The sequence below is a fragment of the Rhinoraja longicauda genome, chromosome 42 (genome assembly GCF_053455715.1).
Source record: "Rhinoraja longicauda isolate Sanriku21f chromosome 42, sRhiLon1.1, whole genome shotgun sequence".
Lineage (NCBI taxonomy): Eukaryota > Metazoa > Chordata > Chondrichthyes > Rajiformes > Arhynchobatidae > Rhinoraja > Rhinoraja longicauda.
Window position 1 is genome coordinate 5118589 of NC_135994.1, and position 14502 is coordinate 5133090.

General features: G+C 51.6%; 1 protein-coding gene across 2 annotated transcripts in view; it reads right to left on the minus strand.

The window, feature by feature from the left end:
• The window catches only part of LOC144611911 (triple functional domain protein-like), a 131387-nt gene that overhangs the window by 48561 nt on the left and 68324 nt on the right, over positions 1-14502 (minus strand). Inside the window, exons 3-4 of one of the 2 annotated variants that reach the window (XM_078431233.1) lie at positions 12891-13195; positions 10870-10995 (exon numbers count right to left, since the gene is read on the minus strand). In XM_078431233.1, coding sequence (XP_078287359.1) covers positions 10870-10995; positions 12891-13195 — 431 coding nt within the window. Of the gene's footprint in view, positions 1-10869; positions 10999-12890; positions 13196-14502 lie in introns of both variants that reach the window. The other variant, XM_078431232.1, reaches the window with a different exon arrangement.

The following is a 14502-nucleotide window of genomic DNA, read 5'->3' on the forward strand; positions in this document are numbered from 1 at the left end:
TAAATTCGTTCATTATTAATGACTTCCTAATGAGGGAAGAGGCTGATGGGCCTTCGCCAGAGAACCACTTACTCCCCTCAAGCTTTCTTTCCCCTCAGCATTCTGTTGAGAAGTCACCCATTTTAAAGATCGTAACTTCATAAGTGATCGAGCCATTCGGCCCATCGAGCCCACTCCGCCATTCAATCGTGGCCGATCTATCTCTCCCTCCTAACCCCATTCTCCTGCCTTCTCCCCATAACCCCTGACACCCGTACCAATCAAGAATCTATCTACCTCTGCCTTAAAAATATCCACTGACTTGGCCTGACACCCGGACTAATCAAGAATTTAGCCATCTCTGCATTAGGGCCATTAGGGCTAACGCAATCAAGGGATATGAGGGAGAAAGCAGGAACGGGGGTACTGAATCTGGATGATCAGTCACGATCACATTGAATGGCGGTGCTGGCTCGAAGGGCCGAATAGCCTACTCCTGCACCTATTGTCTATGTTTCAATATATCCACTGACTTGGCCTCCACAGCCGTCTGTGGCAAAGAATTCCAGATTCACCACCCTCTGACTAAAGAAATTCCTCCTCATCTCCTTCCTAAAGGAACGTCCTTTAATTCTGAGGCTGTGGCGTCTGGTCCTAGACTCTCCCACTAGTGGAAACATCCTCTCCACATTGTAATGTTGGGCTGCCAACCTTATGCTGGAACCTGTACAGCACACACGAGAGATCCCTGGGATGGCAGGACTTTCATATGAAGAAAGACTGGATAGACTAGGCTTATACTCGTTGGAATTTAGAAGACTGAGGGGGGATCTAATAGAAACATATAAAATTCTTAAGGGATTGGAGAGGCTAGATGCGGGAAGATTGTTCCCGATGTTGGGGAAGTCCAGAACCAGGGATCGCAGCTTAAGGATAAGGGGTAAGTCTTTTAGGACCGAGATGAGAAAACATTTCTTCACACAGAGATTGGTGAGTCTGTGGAATTCTCTGCCACAGAAGGTAGTTGAGGCCAGTTCATTGGCTACATTTAAGAGGGAGTTAGATGTGGCCCTTGTGGCTAAAGGGATCAGGGGGTTTGGAGAGAAGGCAGGTACGGGATACTGAGTTGGATGATCAGCCATGATCATATTGAATGGCGGTGCGTACAGGCTCGAAGGGCCGAATGGCCTACTCCTGCACCTATTAAAAAATCAAAATAAATAAATAAATAAAATGCCAATATCCCTCTACTCTAGGCAATAATAACGTTTTTTGCAGCAGTTGGCGGCGTTTAGCTGTGAGCCCTGGTTCACTGAATGAGCCTTTTGCAACTTTGGAGACTTGCCGCTTTTAGAGGGCGTTTCACGGTGGCGCGGCGGTAGAGCTGCTGCCTCACAGCGCCAGAGCACCCGGAGAAAGCTCACGCAGGTCACGGGGAGAACCGACAAACTCCTGTACGAAGGAACTGCAGACGCTGGTTTAAACCGAAGATTTACGAGGATGTTGCCGGGACCAGAGGGTGTGAGCTACAGGGAGAGGTTGAGCAGGCTGGGACTCTATTCCTTGGAGCGCAGGAGGATGAGGGGCGATCTTATAGAGGTGTGCAGAATCATGAGAGGAGTAGATCGGGTAGACGCACAGAGTCTCTTGCCCAGAGTAGGGGAATCGAGGACCAGAGGACATAGGTTCAAGGTGAAGGGGAAAAGAGCTAAAAGGAATCCGAGGGGTAACTTTTTCACACAGAGGGTGGCGGGTGTATGGAACAAGCTGCCAGAAGAGGTAGTTGAGGCTGGGACTATCCCATCGTTTAAGAAACAGTTAGACAGGCACATGGATAGGAAAGGTTTGGAGGGATATGGGCCAAACTTGCTATTGAGCGCGTGCAGCGTAGGTTTACTAGGTTAATTCCTGGAATGGTGGGACTATCATATGTTGAAAGACTGGAGCGACTAGGCTTGTATACACTGGAATTTAGAAGGATGAGAGGAGATGAGAGGAGATTATTAAGGGGTTGGACACGTTAGAGGCAGGAAACATGTTCCCAATGTTGGGGGAGTCCAGAACAAGGGGCCACAGTTTAAGAATAAGGGGTAGGCCATTTAGAACTGAGATGAGGAAAAACCTTTTCAGTCAGAGAGTTGTGAATCTGTGGAATTCTCTGCCTCAGAAGGCAGTGGAGGCCAATTCTCTGAATGCATTCAAGAGAGAGCTGGATAGAGCTCTTAAGGATAGCGGAGTCAGGGGGTATGGGGAGAAGGCAGGAACGGGGTACTGATTGAGAACGATCAGCCATGATCACATTGAATGGCGGTGCTGGCTCGAAGGGCCGAATGGCCTCCTCCTGCACCTATTGTCTATTGTCTAAACGCAGGCAAATGGGACGAGTGTAGATGGGGCATTGTTGGGCGAGTTGGGCCGAAGGGCCTGTTTCCACGCTGTATCACTCTATGACTCAATAGACACAAAACGCTGGAGTAACTCAGCGGGGACAGGCAGCATCTGTGGAGAGAAGGACTGGGTGACGTTTCGGGTCGAGACCCTTCTTCAGACCTACAAACTCGGCGCTGACAAGCAGCCCGTAGTCGGGATGGAACCCGGGCCTCTGGCGCTGCAAGTGCTGAGAGGCAGCAACTCTACCGCTGCGCCACTGTCTCGCCCAGCAGATTGGTCAACACACTGGTAATTCCACTGCAATGCGGGCAAGGGCTCCAATCCATCACGAGCATTAGGCAGGAATCGATAATCTATCCATTAACGTCCTTTTGAGAGAGAGAGGGGGAGAGAGAGAGGGGGGGGAGGGAGAGGGGGGGAGAGGGAGAGAGGGGGAGAGGGAGAGAGGGGGAGAGGGAGAGAGGGGGAGAGGGAGAGAGGGGGAGAGGGAGAGAGGGGGAGAGGGAGAGAGGGGGAGAGGGAGAGAGGGGGAGAGGGGGAGAGGGGGAGAGGGAGAGAGGGGGAGGGGGAGAGGGAGAGAGGGGGAGAGGGAGAGAGGGGGAGAGGGAGAGAGGGGGAGGGGGAGAGGGAGAGAGAGAGAGAGAGAGAGAGAGAGAGAGAGAGAGAGAGAGAGAGAGAGAGAGAGAGAGAGAGAGAGAGAGAGAGAGAGAGAAAAATACTTGCATTCCAGGGGGCAGTGGGGGAAAAAATCGCAAATGACTGTCGATGGCAAAAGTGGAAAAAGTGGAAAAATATCGCAGCAAAATATGGTTATTAATTCCCTGTACTAAGTAATAATCTTGACAGAATCTTTGTTATTCTTTCTTCTTGGAAAACGATATTGAGATTGCAATGAAGCAGAGTTGAGTTAAGAACCACTCTAATCACTAATTTAGCTCTCTCCGGAATTAAAGGGCAAGGTCTCAATTTAACCAACCCACTTCGGGGAAATGAGTCTTCTCCTGGCACACAGCGGATGTGCCTGACAGCAGATTACTTTCTGTGCAGTCAGGCACAAGAAGCCTCTGCGACCGTCGGCTTTGGAAGCGCACTGCCTCTCGCATGCGCACCAGGGCGATGGGGACTCGGACGTGCCACGTGGGCACTGCCAGTCTCTGCCCACAGCTTGGGCGAGCTGCCAACGCTGTGCATCCTCACCCTGCCACTGCCCTGCCCAGAACTCGCACGGGGCAAGATCACCTCTGACCCCTCTCGCCCTGGCCACAAACTCTTTGAAGCACTTCCCTCTGGAAGGCGACTCCGGACTGTCGAAGCAGCCACAGCCGGACATAAAAACAGATTTTTCCCCCCACGAGCAGCAGCTCTACTCAACAGCCAAAAGTCTGTAGCCTCCTTTCGCTCTGGTATTTTATTTCATTCTTCACATGTGTAAATTATAATGTTTTATAATTTCTGGGGAAGTCCAGAGCAAGGGGTCACACAGTTTAAGGATAAGGGGGAAGTCTTTTAGGACCGAGATGAGAAAGTTTCATTTCACACAGAGAGTGGTGAATCTGTGGAATTCTCTGCCACAGAAGGTAGTTGAGGCCAGTTCATTGGCTATATTTTTTTTTTTTCCCAGGGTGGAAAGGTCAAACACTAGAATTTAGAAGATTGAGGGGGGATCTTATAGAAACTTAAGGGGTTGGACAGGCTGGATGCGGGAAGATTGTTCCCGATGTTGGGGAAGTCCAGAACAAGGGGTCACAGTTTAAGGACAAGGGGGAAGTCTTTTAGGACCGAGATGAGAACGTTTTTTTTCACACAGAGAGTGGTGAATCTGTGGAATTCTCTGCCGCAGAAGGTAGTTGAGACCAGTTCATTGGCTATATTTAAGAGGGAGTTAGATGTGGCCCTTGTGGCTAAAGGGATCAGGGGGTATGGAGAGAAGGCAGGTACGGGATACTGAGTTGGATGATCAGCCATGATCATATTGAATGGCGGTGCGTACAGGCTCGAAGGGCCGAATGGCCTCCTCCTGCACCTATTGTCTATTGTCTATTGTCAATTTTACATTTTTACCGAGCCAATTAACCTACAAATTTGTACGTCTTTGGAAGATCTCGGAGAAAACCCCACACGGGTCACGGGGAGAACGTACGAACTCTGTGCACACAACACCCGTAGTCGGGGTGGAACCCGGGTCTCCGGCGCTGTGAGGCAGCGACTCTACCCGTTGCGCCGCCGTGCCGCCCTGGAATGCCGTGGAATATTCCACCCGTGGAACAGCCATTCGGTCAGCAACGCCGGCAAACAGTGTCACACTGGCAGCACGGGGACTCATGGCCGGAGCTGGGAGCACATCGGCCACTGGCGCACAGCTCAGACCAGGATCGCCAGCGACAGTCAGCAAGGCCAGAAATGGCCGCCATTCCGTTATACGGTTGCCAACTGTCCCCTATTAGCCGGGACATCCCGTATTTTGGGCGAAATTAGTTTGTCCCGTACGGGACCGCACTTGTCCCGTAATAGGCCCGGGTGGCACTGTAGGCCTGGACAGCGCTGTAGGCCCGGAAACTGTAGGCCCGGACACTGTAGGCCCGGACAGTGTAGGCCCGGACAGTGTAGGCCCGGACAGTGTAGGCCCGGACACTGTAGGCCCGGACAGTGTTGGCCCGGACAGTGTGGGCCCGGACACTGTAGGCCCGGACACTGTAGGCCCGGGGGCCGCTGTAGGCCCGGACGCCGCTGTAGGCCCGGACAGTGTAGGCTAACGGAGTGTGTTCGGGGAGCGGGGCCGGCTGTGCTCGCCTAGCAGAGGTTGCTAGGCAACCCGCCTCCCGGCCCGGGCGGCCGCCATTGGTGGAGCGGGAGCACGTGGCCGCTGGCTGGGTGAGGTCACGTGGGGCGCGGGGCAGTGACGTCACCCTTTGTCCCTTATTTGGGAGTGAGGGAGTTGGCAACCCCTGATTCCATATCACCGTGCAAAAATGTCACTTCCCACCATCACACAGCTCAGACATAAACAATGTAACGCAATTACATTTGCAGGGGCAAGCTTCTCTGGATGAAATCCTTTCATCCATCCCATCACCTTTTAATCTTCTAATCTGAGGCATGTGCAAAACAAGCTGGGCGCTTAACTCAGTCCCCTCATCCCCCACCTACTGCAGGACTGCCAGCAACAGGGGTTTACAGGTGACCCTTCACTGACACACACACTCACACACACACACACTCACTCACACACACACACTCACTCACACACACACACTCACACACACACACACACACTCACACACACTCACACACACTCACACACACACACTCACACACACACACACTCACACACACACACTCACACACACTCACACACACACACTCACACACACACACTCACTCACACACACACTCACACACACACATACACAAACTAACACACACTCACACACTCACTCACTCACTCTCACACACTCACTCACACTCGCTCACACTCTCACACACATACACAAACTCACACACACACTCACACACACTCACTCACTCACACACACTCACGCACACACACTCACACACAAACTCACACACACTCACACGTTCACTCACACTCACTCACTCACACACACTCACTCACACACACACACTCACACACACACACACACTCACACACACACACTCACACACACACATACACAAACTAACACACACTCACTCACACACTCACTCACTCACTCTCACACACTCACTCACTCACACTCACACTCGCTCACACTCTCACACACATACACAAACACACACACACACTCACACACTCACACACTCACCCACACACTCACGCACACACTCACACACAAACTCACACACACTCACACGTTCACTCACACACAAACTCACAAACACACTCACTCACATATTCACTCTCACTCACTCCCACGTACGCTCACCGCACACTCACACACACACTCACTCACACACACACACACACACACTTACGCACACTCACTCACACTCACACTCACTCACTCACACACATACACACACACTTATGTACACGTTCACTCACACACACTCACTCACTCCCACATGCACACACTCACACACACTTAGATAGACACTCGCTCACCCACACACACTCACATGCACACATACACACATACACACACTCTCACACACCCAGACACACGCACTCACTCACACATTCACTCCGATGCACACTCACTGCTCACTCACACACATACTCACACACTCATTCACATGCACACACTCACCCACACACTCATACACTCACTTCAGCCTCCAATGTTGCAACGAAAACAATCCAAGTCAGTCCAGCCTCTCCTGACAACTAATCCCCTCTGATCCAGGCCGCGTGCCGGTAAACCTCCTCTGCATCCTAATGCCTGTAATGGGGGCGACCAGAACTGCACGCAACACTCCGAATGCATCCTGACCAAAGTCCTACAGAGCTGCATCGTGACTTCATGCCTCTTGTACTCAATGCCCCTCGCAATGAAGGCCAGCAAACCTGGGGGCGCCAACTATCTCACTCCCAAATACAGGACAAAGGGTGACGTCACCGCCCCGCACCCCATGTGACCTCACCCAACCAGCGGCCACGTGCTCCCGCTCCACCAATGGCGGCCGCCTGGGCCGGGAGGCGGGTTGCTAGGCAACTTCCGCTAGGCAAACTCACTGTCCTGGCCGACAGCGGCCCGCGGGCCTAATACGGGACAAGGGCAGTCCCGTACGGGACAAACCAATTTAGCCCAAAATACGGGATTACCCGGCTAATACGGGTCAGTTGGCAACCCCAAGCATACCGCATGCCTTCTTTACCAACCTATCTACTTGCAAGGCTCGGTGCTGGGACCGCAGATATTTACAATATACATTAATGACGGATGAAGGGATTAAAAGAAGCATTAGCAAATTTGCAAACGACACAAAGCTGGGCGGCAGTGTGAACTGTGAGGAGGATGCTATGAGGATGCAGGGTGACTTGGACAGGTTGTGTGACTGGGCGGATGCATGGCAGATGCAGTTTAATGTGGATAAATGTGAGGTTATCCACTTTGGTGGTCAGAACAGGAAGGCAAAGGCAGATTATTATCTGAACGGTGTCAAGTTAGGAAATGGGGAAGTACAAAGAGATCTGGGTGTCCTTGTTCATCAGTCACTTAAAGTAAGCATGCAGGTACAGCAGGCAGTGAAGAAAGCCAATGGCATGTTGGCCTTTGTGACAAGAGGACTTGAGTATAGGAGTACAGAGGTCCTTCTGAGGTTGTACAGGGCCCTAGTGAGACCGCACCTGGAGTACTGTGTGCAGTTTTGGTCTCCCAATTTGAGGAAGGACATTCTTGCTATTGAGGGCGTGCAGCGTAGGTTTACTAGGTTAATTCCTGGAATGGCGGGACTGTCATATGTTGAAAGACTGGAGCGACTAGGCTTGTATACACTGGAATTTAGAAGGATGAGAGGGTCTCTTATTGAAACATATAAGATTAGTAAGGGATTGGACACACTAGAGGCAGGAAACGTGTTCCCAATGTTGGGGGAGTCCAGAACCAGGGCACACGGTTTAAGAATAAGGGGTAGGCCATTTGGAACGGAGATGAGGAAAAACAGTTGTGAATCTGTGGAATTCTCTGCCTCAGAAGGCAGTGGAGGCCAATTCTCTGAATGCATTCAAGAGAGAGCTAGATAGAGCTCTTAATGATAGCGGAGTCAGGGGATATGGGGAGAAGGCAGGAACGGGGTACTGATTGAGAATGATCAGCCATGATCACATTGAATGGCGGTGCTGGCTCTTAGGGCCGAATGGCCTCCTCCTGCACCTATTGTCTATTGTCTATTGTTGCCACTTCAAGAGAGCTATGAACTTGGGCCCCAAGATCCATCTGTACACCCTGTTTAGGGTCTTGCCATTAACTGTGCACGTTCCATTCTACATTCGCATCAACGAAAGTGTCGTCGATTTTTATGCATTGAGGTCACAAGTCCATTGTGAACCGGGCAGCCTGCGCTAAATCTCAATTACTGTGCTTTAGTGCTGCTTGAAAGGTCAGCTTGGAAAATGTGACATTTGAAGCAGAGGGCGATAGAACGGCTTGAGTCCCTTTTAATGAAGGTCTCCCTGCGGGTTATCCTCAGGCCTTGAATCGACCGAGCTTGTCGTTTACCTCTGAAGAAGGGTCTCGACCCGAAACATCACCCATTCCTTCTCTCCAGAGATGCTGCCTGACCCGCTGAGTGACTCCAGCATTCTGCGTCTACCATTTAAACCAGCATCTGCAGTTCTTTCCTACACGTAGAACTTTTCGTTGAGGGAGTCAGCGCGGAAACAGGCCCTTCGGCACGAAAACAGGCACGAACACTACCCTACACACGGCAGGGACAAGTTGATCATTATACCAAGCCAATGAACCTACAAACCTGCACGCCTTTGGAGTGTGGGGGGAAACCGAAGATCTCGGAGAAAACCCACGCAGGTCACGGGGAGAACGTGCAAACTCCGTACAGACGGCGCCCGTGGTCGGGATCGAACCTGGGTCTCTGACTCTACTGCTGCGCCACAGTGCCGCTCAGGGACATGATGGCAGGTCACCAGCCAGTATTGGAACCCAGACCGTCACACAAACCAACCTCCCTTCTCCACCGACTCCATCCACACCTCACGCTGCCTCGGCAAGGCCAGCAGCCCAGACCGTCACACAAACCAACCTCCCTTCTCCACCGACTCCATCTACACCTCACGCTGCCTCGGCAAGGCCAGCAGCCCGGACCATCACACAAACCAACCTCCCTTCCACTGACTCCATCCACACCTCACGCTGCCTCGGCAAGGCCAGCAGCCCAGACCATCACACAAACCAACCTCCCTTCCATCGACTCCATCCACACCTCACGCTGCCTCGGCAAGGCCAGCAGCCCGGACCATCACACAAACCAACCTCCCTACTCCATTGACTCCATCCACACCTCACGCTGCCTCGGCAAGGCCAGCAGCCCAGTCCATCACACAAACCAACCTCCCTACTCCATTGACTCCATCCACACCTCACGCTGCCTCGGCAAGGCCAGCAGCCCAGTCCATCACACAAACCAACCTCCCTTCCATCGACTCCATCTACACCTCACGCTGCCTAGGCAAGGCCAGCAGCATAATCAAGGACCAGTCTCACCCCGATCACTCCCTCTTCTCCCCTCTCCCATCGGGCAAGAGGTTCAGAAGTGTGAAAACGCACACCTAAAGATTCAGGGGCAGTTTCTTCCCAGCTGTTATCAGGCAACTGAACCGTCCCACCACAACCAGAGAGCAGTGCTGAACTACCACCCACCTCATTGGTGACCCTCGGACTATCCTTGATCGGACTTTACCTCGCACTAAACGTTATTCCCTTTATCATGTATCTGTACACTGTGGACGGCTCGATTGTAATCATGCGTTGTCTTTCCGCTGACTGGTTAGCACGCAACAAAGAGCTTATCACTGTACCTCGGTACACGTGACAATCAACTAAACTCAGACTCAAAGAGAATTATCTGTGTGTGGACATCTTGCAAACCAAATCGATGAGAAGATGGATATCAATGGACATTTTTGAGGCAGAGAGAGATAGATAGATCCTTGATCAGTGCGGGTGTCAGGGGTAATGGGGAGAAGGCAGGAGAATGGGGCTGGGAGGGGGAGATAGATCAGCCACGATTGAATGGCGGAGTAGACTCGATGGGCCGAATGGCCTCATTCTGCTCCTATCGCTTATGAACGTGTGCATCTGCTGCATTATCGCAATAAAACAGTAATTGACTGCAGCTTAGAGAAGCTGTTTGGCTCGAACGCATTCGGCAATGACAGGGCACTGCAGTGGTTCAGTTTAGTTTAGAGATACAGCGCAGAAACAGGCCCTTCGGCCCACCGAGACCGCGCCGTCCTGCGATCCCTGAACACCAACACTACCCTACACGCACTGCGGACAAGTTACCTTTACGCCAAGCCAATTAACCGACAAACCTGTTCACATATGGAGCTTACATAGAAACAGAGAAAATAGGTGCAGGAGTAGGCCATTCGGCCTTTCGAGCCAGCACTGCCATTCAATACGATCATGGCTGATCATCCAAAATCAGTTCCCCGTTCCTGCTTTCTCCCCATATCCCTTGATTCCGTTAGCCCTAAGAGCTATATCTAACTCTCTCTTGAAAACATCCAGTGAATTGGGCTCCACTGCCTTCTGAGGCAGAGAATTCCACAGATTCACAACTCTCTGGGTGAAAAGGTTTTTCCTCATCTCATTCCTAAATGGCCGACCCCTTATTCTTAAACTGTGGCCCCTGGTTCTGGACTCCCCCAACATGGGTAACATGTTTCCTGCATCTAGCCTGTCCAATCCCTTAAGAATTTTATACGTTTCTATAAGATCCCCTCTCATCCTTCCAAATTCCAGTGAATACAAGCCCAGTCGACCCTCAACCAGAAGGTTGCGACAGTCCAATCACAATACAGGATGAACGTGGACTTACTGCAGAATCCTGTTCTTCCGCCTCCTCCTTTGGGGCATCAGGAGGGAATGGAGGTGCCTCCGGAATGACCTCCGTCATCTGCTCTTCTCCGCCCTCCCGGGGGCTTGGCGGTCCATCCTTCCAGCCCTTCTGTCGGGAACAACAAAGAGTCCGATTGCCTCGGTGGTGAAGGGACGGATTTCTGAGGCTCGACTAGGCCGCATTTGGAGTATTGAGCACAGACAACAGAGCAGAGCAAGATAGACCACTCGACCCAGTGTGTCACGGCGGCCATTTTAGTCGGCAGAAACTTGCAGAAACATTTTTAAAGAAAAATAACAAAAATCTGTGAAGTGATAGATGAGATATATTCTGCATTTTAATGGTATCATCACACATACTGTTCCCCCAAAACACTGATTACACTGCGAGAGGCAGAGCGAACGGCGGGTTTTGCTTACTAAAATGGTGGACGTTACGCTCCGTTGCGTACTACACTTCAGTATAGGCGATTTCAACAGAGTGGTCCATCTTGCTCCTCTAGTATATTTGGTTGTTTGGGTCGAGTGGCCTATCTTGCTCCTCTAGTATCTTTGGTTGTTAGGGTCGAGTGGCCTATCTTGCTCCTCTAGTATCTTTGGTTGTTAGGGTCGAGTGGTCTATCTTGCTCCTCTATTATCTTTGGTTGTCAGGGTCGAGTGGTCTATCTAGCTCCTCTAGTATCTTTGGTTGTTAGGGGCGAGTGGTCCATCTTGCTCCTCTAGTATCTTTGGTTGTTAGGGTCGAGTGGTCTATCTTGCTCCTCTAGTATCTTTGGTTGTTAGGGTCGAGTGGTCTATCTTTCTCCTCTAGTATCTTTGGTTGTTAGGGTCGCGTGGTCTATCTTGCTCCTCTAGTATCTTTGGTTGCCTCCTAAAATGGCGGACGTTACGCTCCTTTGCGTACTACACTTCAGTATGGGCGATTTCGACGGAGTGGTCCAAATTGTTCCTCTAGTATCTTTGGTTTGGAGAGCAGTTTTGGGCCCCATATCTGAGGAGGGACGTACTGGCCCTGGAGAGGGTCCAGAGGAAGTTTACGGGAATGATCCCAGTGGGTCAACATCGGATGAGCGTTTGTCGGCACTGGGCCTGTACTCGCTGGAGTTTAGAACGATGAGGGGGGGGGAACCTCATTGAAACGTACCGAACAGTGAGCGGCCTGGAGAGAGTGGATGTGGAGAGGATGTTTCCACTAGTGGGAGAGTCTAGGACCAGAGGGCACAGCCTCAGAACTAAAGTTCATAATAGAGTACAGTGGGAAGGGCCTGTTTCCGTGCTGTATCTCAACACTGAACTACACTTTGTTAGGGAGACACTTGCATCTCCATCTGTCATCAGAATCGTACATAGACGACTTGGTTCCTAGCTCCGGTTTCCTCCCACACTCCAAAGATGTAGAGGTTTGTCGGTTAATTGGCTTAATTCACGCCTTAGAGGGAGTACAGAGAAGGTTCACCAGATTGATCCCTGGGATGGCAGGACTTTCATATGAAGAAAGACTGGATAGACTCGGCTCGTACTCGCTGGAACTTAGAAGACTGAGGGGGGGATCTTATAGAAACATATAAATTTCTTAAGGGGTTGGAGAGGCTAGATGCGGGAAGATTGTTCCCGATGTTGGGGAAGTCCAGAACCAGGGGTCACAGCTTAAGGATAAGGGGGAAGTCTTTTAGGACCGAGATGAGAATGTTTTTTTTCACACAGAGAGTGGTGAATCTGTGGAATTCTCTGCCACAGAAGGTAGTTGAGGCCAGTTCATTGGCTTTATTTAAGAGGGAGTTAGATGTGGCCCTTGTGGCTAAAGGGATCAGGGGGTATGGAGAGAAGGCAGGTACGGGATACTGAGCTGGATGATCAGCCATGATCACATTGAATGGCGGTGCGTACAGGCTCGAAGGGCCGAATGGCCTACTCCCGCACCTATTTTCTATGTTTCTAAGTGTAAATTGTCCCCAGTGTGTGTGTGGGATGGTGTTGGTGTGCGGGTTTGTGGGCACTCACCCCATCGTGGGCATCGCTGCCCCTGTTGACAATGCCCAGGTCGATGCTCCTGCCCTGGTCGTCCGCGCTCCTCCGCCGTTCCTCTTTCTTGCCCTTGCTCTCCAGCTTCTTCACCCACCGGCCGGCCTTGCCGCCACTGCCACCGCCGCTCAGCTTGCGCACCGGGCTGGTCAGCCACTTCTTCAGCGTGCTGACCGAGCGCTTGGAGCCCGGCGAGCTGGGCGCCGAGCTGGTGGACGCCTGGGGCTGCACGGAGGCCACCGAGGTGGAGATGCTGCCATCGCTGCAACGCACCGAGTACGACTCTGCAAGCACACGGGCGGCGGCATCCGTCAGCTCACGCTACACCGCCGTCCGCCACAAGATGGCGCCACTTGAGGGTTAGGGACCAAGCGCAGGCAAGCGGGACGAGGGTAGCTGGGACATTGTTGGCCGCTGTGGGCAAGTTGGGCCTGTTTCCACGCCGTATCACTCTGTGACTCTACGACACTGGGCCTGTACTCGCTGGAGTTTAGAAGGACGAGGGGGGGGACCTCATTGAAACGTGCCGAATAGCAAAAGGCCTGGATCGAGTGGATGTGGAGAGGATGTTTCCACTAGAGGGAGAGTCTAGGACCAGAGGGCACAGCCTCAGAATTAAAGGTCGTATCGTTAGGAAGGAGATGGGGAGGAATTTCTTTAGTCAGAGGGTGGCGAATCTGTGGAATTCATTACCACAGGCGGCAGTGGAGGCCACAAGTCAGTGGATATATTTAAGGCAGATGTAGACAGATTGTTGATTAGTGCGGGTGTCAGGGGTTATGGGGAGAAGGCAGGAGAATGGGGTTGGGAGGGAGAGATAGATCGGCCATGATTGAATGGTGGAGTAGACTCAATGGGCCGAATGGCCTAATTCTACTCCGATCACATGACTTCATGAACGTATGAAATTCACTAGACTTTTCCTTGCACTAAACGTTATTCCCTTATAATGTATCTGTACACTGTGGACGGCTCGATTGTAATCATGCATTGTCTTTCCGCTGGCCGGTCAGCACGCAACGGCAAAAGTTTTTCACTGTACCTCGGTACACGTGACAATAAACTAAACTGAATTAAACTAAAATAAACTGGGGACTTATCTCTGCACCAGCATGGCGGCACGGTGGCGCAGCGGTAGAGTTGCTGCTTTACAGCGAATGCAGTGCCGGAGACTCAGGTTCGATCCTGACTATGGGTGCTGCACTGTAAGGAGTTTGTACGTTCTCCCCGTGACCTGCGTGGGTTTTCTCCGAGATCTTCGGTTTCCTCCCACACTCCAAAGACGTACAGGTATGTAGGTAAATTGGCTGGGTAAATGTAAAAATTGTCCCTAGTGGGTGTAGGATAGTGTTAATGTACGGGGATCACTGGGCGTCGCGGACCCGGTGGGCCGAAGGGTCTGTTTCCGGCTGTATATATATGATATGATATGATAAGGTCTTTGTTCGGCCTATGCACCTGATTCTGCAGGAAGTTATGACTTGATTTTTTTAGACTTTACTTTAAGAGATACAGTGTGGAAACAGGCCCTTTGGCCCACCGAGTCCACGCCCATCAGCACACGAAGAGCTAGATAGAGCTCTGAATGATA